This window comes from Brienomyrus brachyistius, chromosome 6 (genome assembly GCF_023856365.1).
Source record: "Brienomyrus brachyistius isolate T26 chromosome 6, BBRACH_0.4, whole genome shotgun sequence".
Lineage (NCBI taxonomy): Eukaryota > Metazoa > Chordata > Actinopteri > Osteoglossiformes > Mormyridae > Brienomyrus > Brienomyrus brachyistius.
Window position 1 is genome coordinate 27,772,145 of NC_064538.1, and position 22,846 is coordinate 27,794,990.

Here is a 22,846-nt window from a genome sequence, read left to right on the forward strand (position 1 = left end):
GTCTGGACAGCTGACCACCGTGCTGGATTCACCTGGAGGCCTTCTAGCTCTGTTCTGAGATGAGCTGTATCCATTTTCACATTTGTGTTTATTACACATCCATGTGAAACGGAGGCCAAAGTGGCTTAGTTTTCCATTTCTGTGTGGTCCTACAAATACCGTCAGTATGTTAGGAACAGAATGTCTACATTTTAGTATAGTACAGGCTGTGCAGGTAAGATTACAGGACTCTCTGAAGGCAGTGGGCCATTCATGCCCTTGCAGGGCTGCCAACTTTGGTCAGCTGGCTGGCGTGAGATTTTCAGTTCGAGACACATCTACACACGCATTTACAGTTTAAAGTAGTTACGTCATTAGGTGAGACTTGCGGTATGTCAGCCAGTCTATGTCCCTGTCCTCACCTATGGTCAAGATGTGGGTAAGGACTCAAGTCACCTGGATGGCTCCCTGAACAGCTGTTCCCAGCACTTCCTCAAAACGGTCGAGATTCCATAGCAGAGTCAGGATATGCTGAAGGCACTGTGTCTCCTAGCAGGTTTGGGGACCTCACAAGACCCCTTAGAATGTGCTACAGACTGGAGCTGTGGAAAAAGACACCTAGTCTGACCTGCTTCACATATTGCTACTGCAACCAATGGGTAAATCATAATGGTAATGATAATAACCAATAGCATGAAATTTAAAGTCGTTGTGTTGCTGTGTTTGTTTCCCTGCAGAGATTTTTTGTTGTTTGTTTCAAAGACACATTAGTTGTACCACTCATACCCCCAGCCACCCCCTTTCCAGTTGTCAAATAGAAAAGTTTGAAATTCCAAAACAGAAATACAGTAAAATTCCATCATAACGGACTTTAAGGGATCTGTAAAAACAGTCCGTCATATCCAGAGTTGCTGTTTGCCCAGAACACAGGACACCATTTACTCATGCCACACCCCAGCAGACACACTTGTGGTATAGATTATTATATTGTACATGTAGTAATCCAACTTTACCAGACTGTTGGAAGCATATATGGCCTATAAGCGGTTATACATGTACGGTACAGTAGTAACCTTGACCTCATTGCTTACTGCATCCCTCCAGCTGCGAGAGTCGTCTGCCAACGCACAGTGTACCTGGTGATGGACAGCCACACAGACCAATCAGTGCTGCCTGCTGTTACACCATATCTATTTATAGACTGTGACTATTAATAATCCTGACTATGTATCTGCGCTGGATATCACTGGCACGCCACGCACCTTGTAGGCGGAGCCTGCATGTCCGTTATAGCCAAAGAAAACTACAGCTAAAAGCAGCACTGGGGACCAAACTGTTTGTCCGTTATAAGTGAAATTCCATTATATGCGAGTCCGCTATCGCAGATACTTTTTCTGCATGTTCGTAAAGGCGCACGGCCAGGACCAGTGGACCTCATCAGTTATAGACGATATTCCATCTATAACGAGATTATACTGTATTTGAAATTCTACTGAAAAAGCTCCATTGGAAGTAGTACCAGGCCACTTCGGTTCTCCCACAATCATGTAAGGTATTTGTCATTTCGTGCCCCTTCTTCAAGTTAATCGTAAAAGGTGAAAGTGGAAAGTTTACTTCCCGAGGTGATTTTCTCTAGGCTGTAATCAGTGCCCTTTTGCCAAGGCACTGGGGAAACCTCCTTGTTGGTCTGTCTGTTTGGTAAGAGCTGCTAGTATATCAATAAAAAAATTGCATACAAAGAATGTTGTGTGTGCAGAACTTGTCTCTAGCAGTACCACCCCTGTGTGCTTTGTTCTTTCTTACATGGTAGACCTTTACTTAGCATAACCTCTCTTTTTTGTAACAAATAATCTTCTTTCATCTGTCAGATAGCATTGAAGGCCCTGCCAACCCAAGTATTCCCCAAGGTAAGCTTGGGAAGCAAAGCCTGTTTATATCTGTTTATATGTGTATTAAAATTTTTTTACTTATATTTCAGTCATTTGGATCTATTCACTCTAGTTTTTGTAGTATGCAGTTCCAATCGTGTAATTCTTTTTATGTTATACAGGTTAGCTATTTCACGTTTCGTGATAATCTTGTTCATTGTGCTGGCACCAGCTCACCCGGAAGTGACTCATGCTTATGGTGTCTGATACAATATATTTAAGAAATTGTATGTCTAAATTTAAGCCAGATTATTTGTATGACAGTGGCTGCACACTATGTTCATGCTTACAGTCCTGAATCCCTAGACATGGGATGTGAAGGAGAAATGATACTGTTTTTGTTTTTGTGATCATTCTGAAGATGTGGACTTAGCTGGCTTTGTGATGACTGTTCTGTCTAATTTATGTGGGAATTCACACTGTGATATGGTACCACAAAGGCAACTGGGACACTGGGATGGAATAACCTTTGCTGACATCTGCCACCTCGTTGGACTTTATAGGCCCATCATGTGGGATGAGCACATGTGTAAATGCTGACTCAGAATGATTTTAAGGGACAAACACACACGTGCCACAGCGCAAAAGTTTTACGTTCACCCGTGCCGGTTTTGAGAATGTGCTCTCAAGGAACATTGGAGGTAATATTTCACCAAATCATGACAACTGAAAGTGGGAGCTTCACAAATGATCTAATTCATTCCATCCTTTTGAAAGCAACAGACTGGGCAAACTGGCTCTTCCTAGAGTTATAACTTTACTGGACGTTTGGTTGAAGACCTCCAGAATGTTACGCAAATTCCTTTGGCTGGAGTGCCTGAAATATCAATAAGGTACAATGCAGAAATTGGGATTTTCAGGAGAGGTGAGGAATCTGTAAAATTTACATGAAGGACTTATTATTAATGCCAGCATTTATGAATTATCATTAGACTGTTCTTTCCCAATTGGAGAGTGCATTACAACTGCACAGATGATTTTAACAGCCATGTAGGAGTGAAAATTATGAATGTGGCACATCTACTTCAGCTTTGAATCGCTTAGACTGGTTAGCAATTTGCTATGTTATGTTTCGTATGTGAAATTTGCTGACGGCACAGTAGTGCTCGGCCTCATCTCCAACAATGATGAGTCTGCCTACTTGTAGGAAGTGGAGAACCTGGGAAGGTGGTTCCAGCATAACAATCTCCAGCTGAACATCAGCAAAACAAAGGAGCTGATTGTGGACTACAGGAGGCAGCAGGGCTCTTACTCACCGGTCCACATTAATGGTGCTACAGTACAGTGGAGAGGGTGAGCACCTTCAAATACCTCGGCATCCATCTACAGAAGGACCTCACACGGTCCACACACACACGCACTCTGGTCAGCAAGGTGAGGCAGTGTGGTTTGGGAACTGCTCTACACAGGACCGGAGAGCCCTGCAGAGGGTGGTTAGAGCAGCTGAGCGCTGCACCCGGACCGCTTGCCCTCCCTACAAGACATTTACAACAGCCGCTGTAGGACCAGAACTGAAAGGTCAAAGAGGAGCTTTTCCCCCAGGTCATAAGACTCCTAAACCAGGACAATACTCAGTGCCTCTAGGTACTGCATTCACACTGTCCAAATCATTGGCACATACAGTACTTCAGGCCTCTTGCACATTACATTTATATTGCACAGCAAAAAAATACCTCTTACCTATCCCTTATGTATAGATTATGTGCAGCATATAAATATATATTCATATATTTTTTTTTATCTTATATTATTATTCTTCCTTATTTTTTCTCTATATTTTGTTATCATGCACAGCTGCTCGGAGTGACCAGCGTTACATTCCACTACATGTTATATGTGTCCAGCTGCATACGTGACAGATAAACCCCTTGAATCTTGAATTATGCAGGATATAATTCACTGATTGAACTTTTATTTCAGAAAGGTAGCGAAAGAGAGAAAAGTTTCAGTTGCATCAGAAGGACAACAAGATGTAAACCAAACATATCTGGCAGAGGATATTGCTGGGGAGGGAGGCACCTGAGAACCTGAGAAATCAGCAAAAGCCCAGCAATGTTTATAGGTAGTAAGCAAACTGGGAAAAATCGAAAAAGGCATATGTGCAACTAAGGAAAGCTATTTAATAAACGTCTCTGAGGCTTTACTGTTCACACTTGTTTAATACATGGCACTGGAAACAGTAGACGGATAGAATGCATTCGCGGAATCCTTAGGGCTCTGAGGTTTGCTGGGCTGGTTCCTGGCTGGTTGTGGTGAAGAAGCCTGGTGCAGTGACTGGGTGGCCATTACATTTTTTGAGTGGAGAGGCAGTGGGCAGGTATGTCCACGGTGCTGGGCTGCCCCGTCACCAAATGTAGCTGTAGGCTCGGCATTGTCGTCCTGGGTTGTCCCGGTACACAACCCGGTACCCACATTCCACAGGGATGCGCTGGCACTTCTTGGGCCAGGATGTGGGCTTCATTGGTCTGTGAGAAAAGGAGAGTTAGGAGACATGCAGGTGCTGGGAACATGAAAGGTTGTCATTATTATCAGGCATAAGCTCCAATTTAAAGTCTTCAGATGAAATTCTTTTCTTAAGTCCTGTTCTTTTCAGCTTTGTGACCGGTTTACTTACGAGGCACAGATAAAGCCGCCGGTGTGGCAGAAGCACTTGTCACAGCCTCTGGTGAATGTCTGTCCCGGTTTGAACAGGCTGCTTTTGTACGCACATTTACCTGTCGTCACAAGAACAATAAAATCAGATCCCCTCTCCATAAAAAGGTTCTTTCATTTTTACCAAACAACCCATGAGGGACTAGATGTATCTAAAGTGAACATACAGGGCATGCAGCTTTCATGTTCTGCCCTTTATATTTTATCCTTGTTTTGTTTTACATTTACTGGTGTGCTTCACCCAATACTTAAAAATATACTAAGTTTGTATAAACTTCACAATAGTTTATCGTCAGCCACACTGCATTCTTTGGGGGCCGGTACATGCGTAGGAGATGTAAAGCCCATCAGTTGTCACCTGCTTGACACTGTGTGATTGTCTCAGCTGTGCTATGTCTCACTACACATACCTGCTGTCCCAGGCCCTTACAAACTCTTTAAGACTACATGAACATTCCATCAACGCTGCCCTTCTACGAGCCATTACTGTAACTCTCTCTGAGGTCTGACAAAAAACAGGCATTATTGAGATGGTGACAGTTTTCCTTCTGTCCTGCCAATGCCACACAGAGGACACAGACCGCAGTATCTTACCTGTGTGATGGGAGATTGAGCCCTGAGTCCCATGGAAGTTCCACATGAGTATAAGTATCATACTGGTGGCCCCTAGAAACACCAGTGAGCGGGACAAGGGCACGGTCCTTGCGCACAGAATACTGGTCCACTGGCAAAGAACTTTTCCTGCTGGCAAATGAACCATGCTGACACTTTTGCCGGTGACTCCCACAGTCGAAGGTTAGCTTTCAGACTCTTGCCTCAAAGTGGTAATAAAAGATAAAGAAAACTGAGCTAAAGAAACGGCAACTGACGATGCACAATGTGTTTAGTCAGTGTACTGACAACTGCAGAGTATTTATCCCTCGGCAGTCTTGGGCACCTGTGCAGGAACAGAAAGGAAGTCTGGCAAAAATATGAAAGCTTGCTTCTTTCAGCTCTGTGGTTATTTTACTTCCTCTTTTCCCATTTGATGTGTGATTTCAGCCAAAACATCGCCGTCTCCTTCTCTCCCTGCTTTGTTCTTGAATTTTGGGAGTTGACTGGCACTACTAACATCTTTCTAAACATTTTCATTACTTTTACTGAACTGTTGTTTTTACTTGAGCAAAGCCCTATATCTGGAATGTAAACGGCTGGTCTTCGATGCCAAATGGGGTTCGGACCATGACATTAACAGTGCCTGCGGCTGTACGCCTGTATGCACGGTGCAAACTCTTGACATTTGAAGTTATTACTTGGCTAACGTTATGCCTGCCACAGAAATGTAATGAGGTAAAAAATACGAATTTTCCGCTAAGAATCAGGCGTCATTTCCTCTCACGATTGAGTAATATGCAGTACTGTGCAAAAGTCTTAGGCACTCAGAGGGAATGATGTTTAAATAATTTTCATGTTGGTACAAAACTATGGTATCATGCCTGTAAAAAGTGTGTTAGAGTCGCCATATTAAAACTTCTCCTGAAATCACCCCAGTATTTGCAGCAACCATCCAATATACCCATGTATGTTTTTGACTGGCCCGCTAGCACACCTCATATAACTAATCAATAGCTCATTAACTAGTTTAATTAATTGATTGAGCTGGTTGTGAAATGTAAGGAATACACAAAATGGCTGAGGTGCCTCAGAGGAGAGTTTTGGGACCTGAAGCTGTGTTCATCTAGCTATTCAGGGGAAATTCTTGCTAGATTTTTCTGTATTGCCTGTAATTTGCATACATTCTAAATTTAAATTTCCATTTTTGTTTTGAGCAGATGCACACTTACTACCCAGATAAATTGCTTTAAACTTTCCTTTGGCTGCCTAAGACTTTTGCACAGTACTGTACTGTATGTATCTCTTTATTTATGGTGTAGCCTATATTTTGTGTTCTGAAATCCCCACATCCAAAGTCAGGTGATGCAAGAATAATGTGGGCTGATTCTCTTCAAAAAGCAGTGAAATGTGAATGATCATGCTCTTTCTTTAACAGTTGTTGGGTACACATGGCTCAGTACTCCTATTGGGCCTCCAACACTATGATTCCTTGATATTAATTGCTTCTTTGTGCCCAGTGCCATCAAGAACCTAAACTAACCTTCTGGCTTGGTGTTTTCTGTCTGCTTCTCTTTGATTTTTGTTGCTTTCTTTTAAAGGACCCGGTACAGACAGCCAATCTGCTTAATCCATGAAGACTGCCAAGTCACTTCCGCTGCCCTCTGTGCCCAAACTCTGTTTCTTTACCTTATACAAACTACCCATCACCACTAACGTCTTTATTTACTGTTCTTTTGGTTTAACGTGAGCTGCTGTGGGGACCACACACGTGCATGCTGAGCCAGACTAATGGATGAGGTCACACAGTCAGGAAGCTTAGAATCGGCGTTGCTGAGATGTTACAGTATAGGGTGTAAATTAAGCGTTACTTCAGCACCCTCATAAAGAACAATCAATCAGCACATTTACTGTGCTGCTGACGAACTACATTGAATCCAGAGACCCCCTAAAGCAGCCAGTCTGGGGCTACATCGCCCAAGGGCAGGCAGGAAGCAGACAGGAGGCAGATGAGTCTCAGACAGTCCGAAATATGTGACATCTGCTCTTACTTCCTCTCAGGGTTCTCCGGGAGCCGTGGTGATTATCAGCAGAGCCACTGCAGCATGTCAATAAGCAAGAGCCTTGGTCATCCGTATGGCACAAGCCTCCTGGGCATTCCGTCCTGTAACGGTGTGGATAAAAATAGCACAAATACACTAACCTGTTCACTGGACTGCAGAGGAATCTGGGTAATATTATAAGATGAAGGATTGTAACCAATAGCAGAGGAAATTGTTTAAAACCGTAGAAAATGAATGTAATATTGGATCCATTAGTCATTCTGATAACAATGTTAATCTGCTATTACCCTGGATCATTAGACAGATTGTGGCTCTGTGGGCTCAGACTCTAGGTTCATGGTCAGAGGGGTGCTGGTTCAAATCCCCTGTCTGTGCCTCTCATAGGAGAAAAAGTTGGATATACAAAAACTGTGGAATTCTCATGTACCTATACTAATATGTGTACAAGTATCAAACAGAACATCAACATTATTCCTGTATGACAAACTGCAGGTTGTTCAAATAATAATAGATAACATTAAGAGGTAGAGTGATTATTAACGCTGCCTCCTCACAGTGTGATTAGGTTCAGTTACTCCCTAAAACAGCTTTCATCCAGACTTCAATGACCGGACTGGGAAGCATGGGACTGGGAGGCACTCTTATATCTGACTAACGAGGGATCAAAGGAGAGGCAGCTGGATTGATCCACATGAGGACTGAAACCACAGGCAAGACAAATGAGCAACAGGTGTGTTTCGCTTTGAGCCGCACTAGTGAAAGAACGATGGGACAGGAATGCAGGGTGTGACAGTATGGCCATCGTATATTACTATAACTGTATAATATTGCTGCTGATGATATCACCGTTGTGTAATGCTATCAATTATACCGAATTATAATACTGTCAATATGTGACACCACCACGGTATAATGCAAAGTGTGACGCTGCGATTAATAAATTCCACCGCATGACTTTGTATGTTACCGTCAAAGCACAAAACATAATATTACATTAACAGATGACCACAGTTATCTACATCAGCACACTATCATCTAGAAAACTGTATTTGGGTGAATGGGGTCAAGAGGCTGGGTTTGATGTACTGGCAGTATGTGTCTGCCAGAGCGAAAAAGAGAAAGGCCAAATCTCTGGTTTAAAACAGGTCATTCCTTCTGAACTGCAGACCAGGGGCAAAATACGTATGCTATTTGGGTCGGTAATTATTATTACTATTGCTATCATTAGTATATGTGGGCTAACATTTTGTGTACTGGAAACAGGCAAAGCACAAATGAAAGCACATTTCCTTGACGGGCTCTTAATGCGGAGACACTGAGTAATCCAGTCACTTCAGCTGGTGAAAAGCGAAGTTAATGACAGAAATAAAACAAATCAAGCTTCTGAAAGCAAGACAGTCTGAATAAGAAATCAGAGTGAATTACACATTCATAAAAACTGTAAAATATGACTGCACAGCATTGCATAAATAACTTCTTAGTTTCAGAATTGCCTTTTTCTTCATAATGCTGCCAATCTAATGTTATACTTGGCGGACATTAAGGTCAATTGCATCTGCCCCCCCCCCCCCCCCCCCCATAACAGAACAACTGGCCCCAGGCTGTCAGCCAGTTGAAATGGTCTAGAACCTCTACTGCTGCAGACATCCCTCTCTGCAGAACATCTTACTGTTAACTGCACAGAAAACAATCACTGCAAAAGAAATCATTAGACATTCACCAATTGGGCCCTAGGGAATTATATGCAATCTTCCCTTAATGATTCCCTGGGTCGTAACATGCTTTTAATATCTTACTGATCTGTCCAGCTGGGTATGGCGTCATCCTGTTCTTTTAGAATAGGCCTAAACAGTGAACCTGTTGTCACAAACAATCTCTTTTCACTCTAGTTAAGAGTTCAAGCCTCCGGTTTGGATACAGTTTAGTCCATTTGCACATCCGTTCTCAGTTATTTGTTTATTAAAAGCTTTCAGACCACTAATATGATTCATTAGTTATAATTTACATAGCAAACACAGACAGCATTATAATTGGACATTTGATGACCCAGCTATGGTTAAAGTTGCCTCTGCTTTAAGTACTAAGTGTAGCTGAAGAGTATACCGAATGGAAAAAAAAAAGGAATGACGCATATTTCCTTTCAAATCCAACATTTTTTATTTGACTTTTTGAATGAAAATCCCAAGACATGGCATTTCAGTGTTGGAAGGTTGACACATTCATGCAGTTGACCTGGAAATTTCAGTGGATTGAAGCTCCTTGCAAACCAGTGCTTCACACTGTATTATCCCAGGGAATATTCCCTGGAATCATAAATGCAAAAAGGTATTCAAACAAAATGCTACAATATTATTCACCCAGGCGAAAGCTACTAGTTTGGAGTTTTTAACCTCATGGTAAAGAGATTTAAAGATTAAAATCAATAATTACATTTTTGTCAATTATTGTGAAAAACTGCAATAGTGACAAATTAACTCCCTGGTATCTTTGACATTGTTACCGAATGTATAAACCAATATCAACATAAATTAACTTATTTAACTTATTTAAATTAACTTCAAGGCTCTTGGCCTTGAAACAGCATGAAGTGACACAAAAGAGTTTTAATACACTTTGTAATGTATGCACACGTACTCTTTGAGCACACTCATGTGACATCTCACCTCCTCGGTGACAACCTTGCATAAACATTCACTTTTCATGACATCACACCTTACTCTTACACTCTAAATGAGCCAAATGCATAATCAGTTAAATCAAATTAGTTAAAAAAGTAAATGCAATGCATATACTTTAAATGAAAAAAAGACAATTGCACAGTTTTGATAACTCTTTTGGCACATTTAAAATTGGCTTCTGATAAGGGAATCAGAATTTACAGTGTGTTGAACAGTGATGAAGAACTACGGACCCACTCAGCTCAGACATGTGTCTGCTTTAGTGGTCTGTCTCAGACACCTGCTCCCCGCAGATACCAAATGCACAGCTGCACGCTCATAGTCTTTGAGGAGGTACCAGGAAAGTCAACCAAGTGAAAGGCAGGTATTACCCTAGTCCAGTCCCTGCAGTGGGTCTGGCACATAGCCCTTCCTAAACCCTACAGAGTAGTGCTTTTCAATCCAGTCCTTGTGGACCTGCAGCTGTAAGCAAAACTGTGGACTGTCCGGCAGAGATCTGAGAGGGAACAAAAACGTCGACCGCCTGTGGGTTCCCGGAGACCGGGTTGGGAAACGCTGCTCCAGAGCATACCTTACCATCATCATCATCATCATCATCATCATCATCATCATCATCACCTTACTCACTCAGACTCACTAGATGGTGCTAAATGGTACCCATGACAATTTATGGTAAAACTGACTACTTTGTATATTTATTTACAATAACGTCTGAGTAGTTTCAATTAATGTATTTGTGCAATCAGATTACTGGAAATGTGCTCTTGCAAAGCAGCAGTATTCAGTTTTTACAATTTTGTTGATCAGGATAATTCTAAATTCCAAAATATATTATCACTCATGCATCACCAGAGAAACATGTGCTCCAGGGTCTCAGAGTTGGCAACCAGACGTATATGTGTGTTGAGACACAATATATAATAGTGTTTACATTTCTTTGATATTCGAAGGTTACAGGGTTTTAGTTTGTTTTTTGTTCATTTTGTCTTGACAATCGTTCGGATGTTTCTTTTGCTTAAAAATAGTAGGGTTGTATAGGTGTTTGTATTTCCGACACATGAAACATTACACAATCTCTTGCTATCCAAGCTAATTATGGAGAACATAATGATGACGATATGGTACTTCTTATATTCCATACTTCAAAAAACTATAATGGTGGAACCTGTCCATTTGTTATAAAATATCTCTTTCAGAAGAAGTGTCCACTTTTAAAAGGTACATACTCGTAATGATATGAAGGAAATAATATCAAGCTTTTTTTACCATGCCATTTAGATCAATACCACAGCCCCTTGAAGTGGGCTTATGAACTCTGAGACCCAACAAAACATTTAAACAACGAGACCAGCACATTATATACACGTTATAGGTCTGGTGATCATCACGCAGCACATAGATCTTGGGTCAAATCTCTACCATCTCTGGATCCTCTGAGATTTCCTACCGCGCAGCCAAAGTCTTTCTCAGACACCCCGTGCAGGAAGTCAAGGGTTTCCAGAATAAAGACAGAAGGGCCCATAATGAGACCCCTGCTGCTTGCAGAGGCAGCTTCCATCTTTCCCAGACAATCCTGTGTAGACCGGAGAGGGGGATTTCTGTGCCATATTGCCCCGGAACTACAGTGTAGGCTTCATATCTGAACACTGAACACTCACACTCATAAACACTAATAAGAATATTTCTTCTCTCATTTTCATTTTATTATTGTTTGGCCATGGTAATGTGACTCCTGTAATGTGTGGCGAGTCAATGCCTCCCATTTCAAGCACAGAGCTGGTGATAGTTTATCAGTGCAAACATGTATTCATACAAATTTAAGGTACCTTGAAATCTTCATCAATAGCTTATAAAGACGATCACGTCGAGGCCTAAAAAAGAACACGAACAAGCTAACTTGTAAAAAAAAAATATATATATATATTTATATGCAAAATGGAAAAATACCTTCCCTGGTGTTGATGTGTGATCACCTCTTTTAGACATCAAATAGTTGCTTTTCAGCTTAGATAACAACCATATCCAAGGGAGGACTTACATAATTTACATGTGGCACAGACATTTAAAACAGCTGAATGTTTTCCAAAGTAATTCAAGTACCTTGCATTGCGCAAAAGTACCAGCCCACACAAACAGGTGGGCTGTCTACATTTCATCCATCGCAAACCCATCTGACGAACGCGTCTTTCGTAAATAAACATTAACAGATGATTTATTTCTCAAGTGATCGTTTGAGAAGAGCAATCACAAGCTACTTTTGAAATCACTCTCTCCTAGCGATCTATTTCTCTGCCTCATTTTCTCGCACATCTTAGATGCTGCAGATGAGATCTATCTAGTGCCATATTTGATGTCTCTCTGGATTGCACATCGGTAATTAACCAGGCTACTCACTGGGATGATGGATGGAACAAAGCAGAAACTCACTTCTGAGATTCTCTCAAGATTCTGGGATATTGCAGTCTGATAGACCAGAAAAAATTATGCTTTCAATGTGAATTTGTTTACGAATTGTCATAGCAGTGTCACCCCCACCATGTTCACAGCAGGTATCTGCAGGAGTGAGCAGAAGAAAAAAATCTGGGTGAAAAGCACTCTGGTAATTATACTGGCTGTGCCGATAATGTGTGCTCTGCAGACTCAACATCCTATTAAGGTGAAACAGCGGCGAATAAAGCATTATCGTTCACTGTTATTGCTCACCATTACCAAAATTTATGTCCCGTTGTGTACAATATGGCTTCCTGAGATTTTTGCCATGATTAAGAAATTTGAAACCAGCCTGTTGTAGAGGTGTGGTTATTAAGGTGAATGTAAAAATCCAGAAAATTCTATTATAGCATATACAGCAGTATTCAATTCTCACAATTTAGTTGATCTGAACAGTTCTAAATTTCAAAATATATTATCGCCAAAATTCTGGAAACTATATACTAACGCTGGCAACAAATTTCCTTATTACAATTTGCATCTATTTATTCATAAAACCCTATTATTATTACAATATTTTAATCATTTGCTAATTATTTTGCATAACTGCTAATCCAGACCAATACAAAACTGTCAGAAGTTATCAAAATACATGTCACTGGCTTCAATCCCCAGTTTTTGGTTGTCAACATACCACACTTGGTGTTAATACTTAGTTGACTGCAAACACACATACCCCTCTAGACACCCTACATTCCATCACCAAACACCCTGTTGCTTCCTATCAAAACAGCACAGTCAATCTGGAAACAGGAAGTTTACAAAGGAGACGTGCACTGCCACAGCGCCGATCCATGTGGCATGGCTGCCTGCCCTCGGTGTCTCCCACTGATTCGCTGAGAGAGCAGGCCAGGGCATCCATTGCTCTTGTCATGTGTTCAAGGCTGAGGGTGGTCAGAACATCGGGGCCTGAGTTGTTCGCAGCATGCAGGGCTTTACCAATCACATGTACAAGCCAGATTAAACCAGTAAAAGTGTATGAGGAAAGGCCTTTTGCTGTTGTCAGGCCGCTTCCTCTGAGACCTATACCCTGGCAAAGTGAAATTGAACCAAGATGGCCGACATTAGTCAGATGAGAGCAAGGGATTGTGGAAGCATATCCAATGACTTCTCAAATTGCTCGGGTCATTTAGTCAGGCAGAAGAAATGAGGATGTAGATTTGAAGAGTCTTTACTGTGGTTTTCTTTGAAAAGATGCCCTTCATTTAGAGCTATTATAGGAGTCAACGGATGTAATATTGACAATATTCTGGGTGTTTGTATGTGTGATTTTTTTGTATAGAAAACTCAGCCTTGTAAATTCTGGTCCCGATCAAATGACCTGAATGAGATGCAGAGACGGATTTGTTTTTACCCTGTTTCTTGTAAGGATATTATTACAACTTTATACATGTTTTAAATAGTGAAATTTCGATTGGGAAATGTCTGTCATTTTAAAAGTGTCCAAAACTACACCTTCTGTTGTACAAAATGAAGTGGTCTTTGTTTTGCTGAATGTCTCTAAGGTAGCACCCAGACGCCCGTGATGTGTCAGTGATGGTCACTGTTTACCTCATGGGATTCCTCTTCTCTTCTCATTTTTGAATATTGGAAATAACTGTATCTCCAAAGGAAATCAAAAACATACAGAAATACATACCACAGAACGTCACGGCTGCAGGAAAGTGTAACGTGTTTCAAAGTCGTCATTGCAATCATCGTTGTCACCACCACTTTCGTCGTAATTAGAGAAAGCTGCTCCTGCATGTCGCTTTTCTGTTTTTCTCCAAGCAGACACAACTAGGTTGACTGTTCTTGCCATATTTTTAAATATTTACTCCAAGTTCTATATTACAAATGGCTGTTTGTAAGCCTTCAAGACTGGGGCGGAGCCTGAAGAGTGGAGGGAGGGGCAAAAGTAAGAGAGGAGCCGTGTTTGAGAGAGGAGGGGTCTGCTCAGTGGATTCAGTGACCTCCCAACCTTGGGTCTTTGCTGTCCTGGATTTCAATCTAAGAAAGCAAAGAGAAGAATAAAACTGAATATGAAATCACTACTGACACAGTGACTACAGTGATTGCAGGCTGTGCCACAGATGAAGGAGTTGGCAGCATACAAGAGCTTCAGAATAAAGTGGGAATGTAAGAATATTCTAAACATGTGATGACATAGGTACAATGAACCTTCTAACATGTCTGTGCATTCATACGGCAGAAGTGTCAAAATCTTCACAATTACAAAATTCTGATTGAAAAGTATTTCAACAGTTAAACTGACTGAATCACTAAACCGAAAGGATTTTTAGTTGGTTGTGTCATCTCATGACATCATAAATACACAAGTGGGCAGTTCAGGTCCAGAAAAGTACAAATCCAGACCAAGATTTTATTTCAACTAACCAGCTTAGTACTTTGCGAATATCATGATACAGCTATTTGCAGGATAAGGCCCTTTATGCAGTTGCACAGCCAGGGGTTACAAAAATAGCCAAATGTAGCAATAAAATAACAAAGGACACTAAATTTGTTGCTGCATCATGGCTATGAATAAAAACACCACCAGCTGTTTTTGGTAACACTTAGTGTGGCATTATTTTTATGCAAGATTGTGATTATATTTAAAATATTCGTACTTTTTCTGCTTGAAGTGTAGGCATACAGTATTTAACATTCCCATCATGTGAACTTTGCAACAATAACATTTAGAAAGTGTAAAAAAAACTGACAAAAATAAAATAGTTTACTTAAGAAATAATTAACTGTATTAGTGACAGTGGGCTCTCTTGCTTCTGAGCATAAAAAATGATATTCTGTATATTTATGTATAGCATCCTCCTACATATCTCACTGTGATATTCTGCATGTTAGTATGATCTGACTCCTAACTGTACAGAATTAAATCAAATACCTTGATTAATGCCTTATTAAAAACAAATGCATACCACTCGAGATGCCAACGCCTCAAGATCCCGGTTGGTGACTCCTTGGGCCGACAGGTGATCCCGTCCTACCCTCCAGAAATGGCCATCCATCTGCCGCAGCCAACCCTTGGCCTGGTCCAGCCACTCGGGTTCTCGTCAATGAGGATCCTGCGAGCCGGATCACCCTCAGGGAAATGCGCCACATGGCCGTACTGCCGTAACTGACGCTCCCTCATAATGTAGATAATGTGCCTCATTCAGGACTCCCTGGGCAACAGCTCAGTCGACAAAAGTCAAACCAATGGTACCCAAGGATTATCTGAAGAAACACAGTACCAAAGTAAGCCAGTCTATCTCTCAAGTCATCTTGAGATGTCTCACATCTAAACAGAAAGACAGGGAGCACCTGGACCTTTGCTTCTCACAAAGATATCAGACGCGCCACACACCAATCCACGCAATCCAAGCTATCACCCTTCCCTTTTCAGATGAGGACAACTAGTCCTGTTTACCAGTAAATTGGGGTGATGCCTGTCTCTAGAATAGAAGCAAAGATTACTTGCAATGCCAGGAAGACAGTGTTACCACCAAGTTCACCTGAGATACCACAGCTCCCTGTGGTCTTTCCTACCCTGAGCTGGTTCACCATGCATACAATCTCAGTGAGATTGGGTGGTTCACAGCTAAAGAGGATCAGACTCAAGAACTTGGACTCAGAGATGTCCAATGTCACAGCTAGAGGATCAGCTTTATTGAGCTACTCAAGGTAGCTGATCCAGTGGGTCACAAATGCAGTGTCATCCATTATGACTGTTCCTTCACCTGCCCTGACTGTGACTCTTGAAGGAACAGATTTAGATAATGCTTAATGCATAATGCTTTGATTCCTCTATAAGCAGGACATGAGTCACTAGACTACAGATGGTGTGTCACTTCCCCGAAGATTCCTCTAACAAGCGCCTCCGTATCTGCCCTCAGAACTCTCACAGCCATCCTTCTTAGTTCCTGGTACAGACCAGAGTTGCCATCAAACCACGTGCTGCAACTCCTCATAATAATATGTAGGGTGCCCTGCGAGATGAAACACCTCCTTTTGGAAATCCTGGTAATGCCAGCACAACCCTCAGCAACCTTCGGGGTACCACAAGCTTCTGCCCATGAGGATATGACTGATTTCCTTCAGGGCATCATCAGTTTAATGATGCAGCTCAAGGCGGCGTAACAAGGATCCATCGACTCACAGACCCTGATCTTTTACTACTTTCACCATAGTTGCCAGACTTGTGGGGACCAACACAGTCCTCATAGCCCACCCTGTCAGTACTAGTGGTCACACTGAAGCCACCTACAGTATGACCAGGGAGGTGTCACCTCGTGGGCACCTGTCAACCACCAAGCAAAGTTGCGAACAAAATGTCTTCCTCACTGAGATATCACTCACTGCATATCACTCATCACGATCGGTGCATAAGCTGAGACAACAGACAAGGCACCTGGAGAGTGCCTTAAGACAGTGACATTGGACACCATCAAGAGGAGCCGATCTGCCACAGCAAGAGCTATTCTCCGAAAATGGCACCCATCAAAACGACCAGACTAATAATAGGTATACTGATCTACAGAGATCTGACCACTCCTCAGACAGCATACCTTAGAGAGTGCCACCAGTGAAATGCAGAGTCTATAAAGATCCTCCTAAAGCAGGGGAAGACGGTCATCTTGCCGGAGAGACAAGGTGTTCCAGTACCCAACAGGTCTGACCCCATTGCCTCCCATCCCTACCCCCAGCCCCCCATCCCCTTCATGATGCATGCAGCCTTCCTATGTGTGGGTGAAGCAGAGCTACTCCCATTGAGAGCAGAGAGTCTTCTCTGCTGTCTTGTTGCTGGGTGAAAATTTTTACAGTGGCTGGAGTGCAAATCCTACCCCCAAAATTTTCCCTGCAAGTTGGAGGGCCATCTGCAGGGCTGGATACAGCTTACTGTCCTCAATCCTCAATTAATTATCATTTTTTAAATTTGTTTTTAGATTGTTACTTGAGCTACCTACAGTAGGAACAACAGATTCTCTCCACAGTGGGAAGCCATTCAGCCCGCCAGCTCTCTCTCGAGCTCATAGTCGCACAGACTACAGGCTCTCCGCAGCTCACTTCTGCTCAGCCTATCGACTCTCCGCAGCTCACTGCTGCTCAGCCTGCTGGCTCTCTGCATCTCACTGCAACTCCCTGCTCTGGCCCAAGGGGAAAGAAGCAGAGGAAGCTGGCTGTACCCACTGCTACCTCCTCACCTGACCCAGTGTCTCTGGAGCCCTGCTCACCTACTCCATAGCCACCACCAGCTTGACGCCCTACTCTGTGGCTACCACCTGGCTGGATGCGATTGAACTGGAAGAAACCCTTTTGGAAGACTTAGAGCAGAACCCTCTGGGTCTTGCCCTGAGTTCCATTCCATGGGCCCCGGTCTCAGCCCAAGGCTTAGGCCAATCCGGTCCCAGGGAGGCCACTAGTATCAGCTGGGGCCCAAGAGAGAGGCTGGCTGAGTCTCTGTCTCCTGGAGGGGGAGATGGCGGTACACCATTTATGCCGGCTACCCAGACTACCGCTCACGCACTGCAGACTCCACAGGCCACTCTCCTGCAGAGGCCCACAGGAAGGGATCTGTGGCACACCTCCGTGCTGATCTTGCTGTCTCTGTGGTGCCCCACAGCCTTGCTGTTATCTTGGTGTCCTCCCAACCCTGCTGTCTCCTTCAAGGAGCTTTAGTCTGCGGTGTGGACAGATCCCGCCTTGCCTGTGGTTGGGCCTGGGAGGTTCTGCATCCCAGAGTCAACATCCATCTGCCCAGGGTCCAAAAGACCCCCCAGCCATTCCCCGCTTCCTCTGGTCACACCTTGGTTCCTGTCCTGGTACCTCTATTTTCACTTGGTATGTGTCCCCTGTGGCTCGCTCTTATTTTGCCCCTGCCTCTGTTGACCCTCTACTTGTTTGTCCTGTCCTGGGATGTGTTGTGGTGGTTGTCATTCCTGCTGTCCTTCTGCTCCCTTGTCCAATCCCTGCCTTTTCTGTGTCCCTAGTCCTCTGTGTCCTGTTCTGTGTTTTGCCTCTTGTGTCTTGCCTTGGTATCTGCTCTGTGGTCAGTTTACCTCCATGTCACCTTGGTTTCTGTCCCTTCTGTCCGGTTTCTGACCCCATATGTCCCATATAATCTGTCGGTTTCGCTGTGCTCTGTCCTGTCTTTGGTTCCGTCTGTCCCATCCGGTTCGTAGTGGTGTCTCCCATGTCCGGAGTGCCTGCTTTGGCAGGGGGAGGGGGATTCTGTTATGACCTGTCCTGTCTATCCCTCGGTATGACCAGCAGGGGTCACTGCTGGTCCGCCAGATTCCGCTTGTTCTCTTCCCAGCTGAGTCCTGTTTGTAATCCCTGATACTAATGTGGTAAATGTTAACACCTGAATCGTATCAGTCCCTCATTAGTCCCCAGTCCAGTCATTAAAGTCAGTCCTCCTGTTGCCTGTGCTCATCCCTGAGTCAGTCTTCCCATTTTGACCCCTTGTGGTCCTGTTTGTTTTCCTGGTCTTGTTTGATAATAAAGCCTCTTTTTTCTCCTGATGCCTGCCCTTGAGTCCTTAGTTTTTCACAATGTGACAGATGGTCATTGTGATGTACTAAGTAAATTATCAAGGATCAAACATGTAAAACATACAATCAAAACACTGATATGTATCAATGAGATAAACAAACAAGTAGCATTTCCATAATTTAATATTGAGTAACATTGTAAGTCATGAAAATTAAGTGTATCTGTACAAAGGAGCCTGGTACTAGCTGACATTTAATCTATGAGTTTTCAATGAATTAATATGTGCTTATTCAAAATTGTTTAATTGCTTAAGTATGTTATAGAAAGACTCTTTTTCCCCCCTAATTTTTAGTATTTCTATTTCTGGACTCCTTGTAGTTAAGGGCACTTCTTGAAAATATTCTAATCCTCCTTCTTGGAAAAATTTTATGAAGGAAAGCCATCAGGAAATCCACTGGATGCCTGTTTCTCTGTGGTGGCAGAAATGCCGGTAAAAATAGCCAAGCCTTTGGTGCTTAATGGCAGGCTTTCACTGTCATTTTTAATCTCTTGATGCAAAGAGGTGGATAGTTCAGGTTCAGAAAGCATAAATCTAGACCAAAATGTTGTTTCAACCAACCAGTTGAGTAGTTTGTAAATGTGACTCTTTATAATCAACTGATTGGTAGAAAAAAAAATCTTAGTCTGATTTTTTACTTTCTAGACATGAACCATCCTGTCTTGATGCATTTCCGTATTATATTGATTGAAATCAACATGTCTTTTTCTTCTAAAACAAAAAAAGTGACCAATAGAAGAAACTAAATGTTGTTAAATGCTAAATGACAGCTACTGTAAATGACATACAATGAACTATTTATTTAAGAGTGGATTGCTTGAAATACATAGCTACTTTGTCAGCATTGCGTCCCATCCCTTATAACATGGGACCATCTGTACTGGAACATGCTGTGTCCCATATTATACGGGATGATAGCGGCAACCCTAGTCTTGAGAGGAGATTTAATAAAATAAGAAGGGGCTGGCATTTTCACTAAGCGAGAGGGAAATCAGGCTACGGTTGTGTCCACACGGCATGACACAGCACACAAATGTCAGCTAAAAACAGCCCTGGTCACCTATTAGCAGAACGCTTCCTATCTGACCATGCGCATATGGCCAGCTCCATAATGCTGTGATTCCCTTTCAGTATTGTTCTTCATTTAGTGAACTTGAACAGATAACATAAGGTAGTATGTCATTATAGGAATTATAGCAAAAAAATCATTCAATATTAAGGTCCAAGTATTGCATTGCCAATCATGAAACTATCCATTTGGCTTAATGGTTTTATGGTGACTAAGATTTGTTGGGTTGGTTATTGCAAACAAGAAAGATGGTGAAGTACAGTAATGGAGCAGTCCTGAACATTTTAACCATTTGTCGGTGGTACATATATTTAACAGAACGCATACAGTACCATATGGCTGAGGAAGTAAAATGAGTCATGATTATCAGAGTAACTACTGATGGAGTGTGTTTTTATTTAGTTTTGTTTCAATCAACTCTGGATGACATTGTCATTAAAGGATCCATTCAGAGCACCGGTGGGAATAAGCAGGGAGAGAAACCCACAGAAGAGCTCATTAACATGTATAGATGCAATCAAAAGAAAAATTACAGTTGTGGAAGGGAGCCAATACTTTTGTGTCTGTAGGTTCACAGAGGTCTGTCATATGGCATGTTGGTTATACAATACTCATCATATACGATCCCGAATACACTAAGATTAAGAGATAACCCTGTTGCGAGGCTGAACAATCTCAAATTTCATTGCTATTAAAAATGTACTTATATTGACCACTAGCTAAAAGCCTGTCTGATCAAAGTGTTTACACGCCCCTCTTTTGTTACAGTGCTGCTGACTCCTTTGTGTGAAATTACAGTATAGATTAGTGCGGTAATACCACTCACTCACTTCAGACCCAGATTAATCTCTTAAATTAAGGTTATGTTCATCAGAATTACATAAGTACGTTCATCATCTTCTTGCTTCAGAGCACTTTTTTGCCAATTTGACTAATGATTTCTCTATGTCCCTTGTCTTTATTGCTTCTCGCAGGCATTCTTATTTATTATTGGCTCTGGGGACATTTATACAGGAAATATGTAATAATCTACCTTTTCAATTAAGGCTGAATGTCTTCCTTAATATTTACATCATGACATATTTTTTTCAGACCTCTGTTTTAGTGTAAATGTACTTTCTGAAAGTCAGATTTAATGAAAATAGTAATACAGTAAAAAAAATGTAGCTGCTGTGTTTTATCTTGTTGTTTCATTTATTGATGTTAAATGACTTCACATTCCAGCACGAAATTAAAGGTTACTGTGCAATTATCTCATGATTAAATCACAGTTTTAGACTTTCAAAAGCTCATTTAGTTATTGTATTCTGAAGTTATTCTCTTTTTCTGTCCTCATTAGCAAGAAAGTGCATGAAAGACTGCAGAAAGATGTATATGCTAAAATAATGTGGGACGCTTGGCAAAATCCCAGCGTAGCTGTGAAAGTGTTATTCCGAAGGGCTGTCCAAAATAACAGGTAAATAATTCAACATGACACTGCATTAGCCAGCACAGCCACACAAGAGCCTACATGCTAAGTCATACATATGAATAAGGTTGCACACGGTCAGGGTACAGCCACAACAATGTCTTTGCAATTGCCAAGGACTGCGAAGCCACTGAGGTGTAAAACTTACACCAGAAATTGCAAATCTGCAAAATCATAATTACAGTACAACAATTTCAGTCTATATACAGTATATCAGGTCAAAGTCTACGCCTTGCTTTTAGCAAGAAAGCCCACTCTTTTCCATTTCCTATAATGTTAACATGCCTGGAGGATGGGGGTGCAATTGGGCAGCCAGTTGACTTTGGACCCCCCCCCCGGAGGTTATTTCCCCCATTCTTGGGAGTTTTTTGTTCCTCTACTCTCTGGATTTCTTTAATTTTATTGTCCTGTTTGTTCCCTGCTTTTGAATTGTTCTCTCTTAATGGTGTTGTAATGTATCACAACACACCCATGCAAAGCACTTTGGGGCGACTCTGTGGTGAAAGGCGCTATATAAAAAAATTAAATATTAGACACTGCTTCAGCTTGGTTGAAAGTAAAGCATTTTGAGGTCACACCTGTTGAAAATAGTTGAGAATGCACCTTTTCGGGCCGTAAACACAGTAATGCATACCTGGATGACATTCAGGACAAATGCTCGTGATGGTGACCCCTGCTGATGTGCAAATGAATCAGCAGAAACCCACCCGCCATGAATTATAATGCTGCAGGAATGCATGCAGCTCTAAGGGCGTGACATGAAGGCTAAGCATTCTAGCAGAATACTCCTGGTGGCTCATTATGTAAGATGCATCTTCCGTTTTCAGAAAGCATGGACAGAGTACTTGAAAAAACTTACTTCATTTAAAGGTCAGTTACTTCCAATAAAATATTGTAAAAGTAAAGTAAAAGTACCTCTCCAAGAACCCGCTAAAATAAAATAGTAGCTTTTGTAAAAAGCAGTGAGTATTTTTAAATTGTGCCCCCCCACCCCCCTGCATAACATTGTAATTTACAAACATTGCACACGCATGGTAATTCACCTTCCATTTGGTTTTCCAGAAAGAATGACCAAAAAATGACCAAAAAATTTATGAAATTGAAAGACCCTTAATATATATATAATTTAGTACATAAACTAAGCACTAAAAATTCAACTCGGCGGTTCTTCCAAATAAATTAATCACTAAATAGACTTAACATATACCGTATATCCATCCATCCAGTTTCCAAACCTCTTATCCTACTGGGTCGCGGAGCCTATCCCGGAAACAATAGACACGAGGCAGGGAACAACCCAGGACAGGGGGCCAGCCCATCGCAGGGCACACTCACACACCATTCACTCACACATGCATTCCTATGGGTTTAGCAGTTTAGCAAGTCCAATTAGCCT

The 22,846-nt window shown here is 42.0% G+C and overlaps 1 protein-coding gene across 1 annotated transcript in view; it reads right to left on the reverse strand.

The window, feature by feature from the left end:
- Positions 1 to 9,383: 9,383 nt before the first annotated feature.
- The window catches only part of LOC125744621 (LHFPL tetraspan subfamily member 4 protein), a 49,119-nt gene continuing 35,656 nt past the window's right edge, over positions 9,384 to 22,846 (reverse strand). Inside the window, exon 3 of the mRNA XM_049016624.1 lies at positions 9,384 to 14,370. Coding sequence (XP_048872581.1) covers positions 14,366 to 14,370 — 5 coding nt within the window. The 3' untranslated portion in view covers positions 9,384 to 14,365. The remainder of the gene's footprint in view (positions 14,371 to 22,846) is intronic.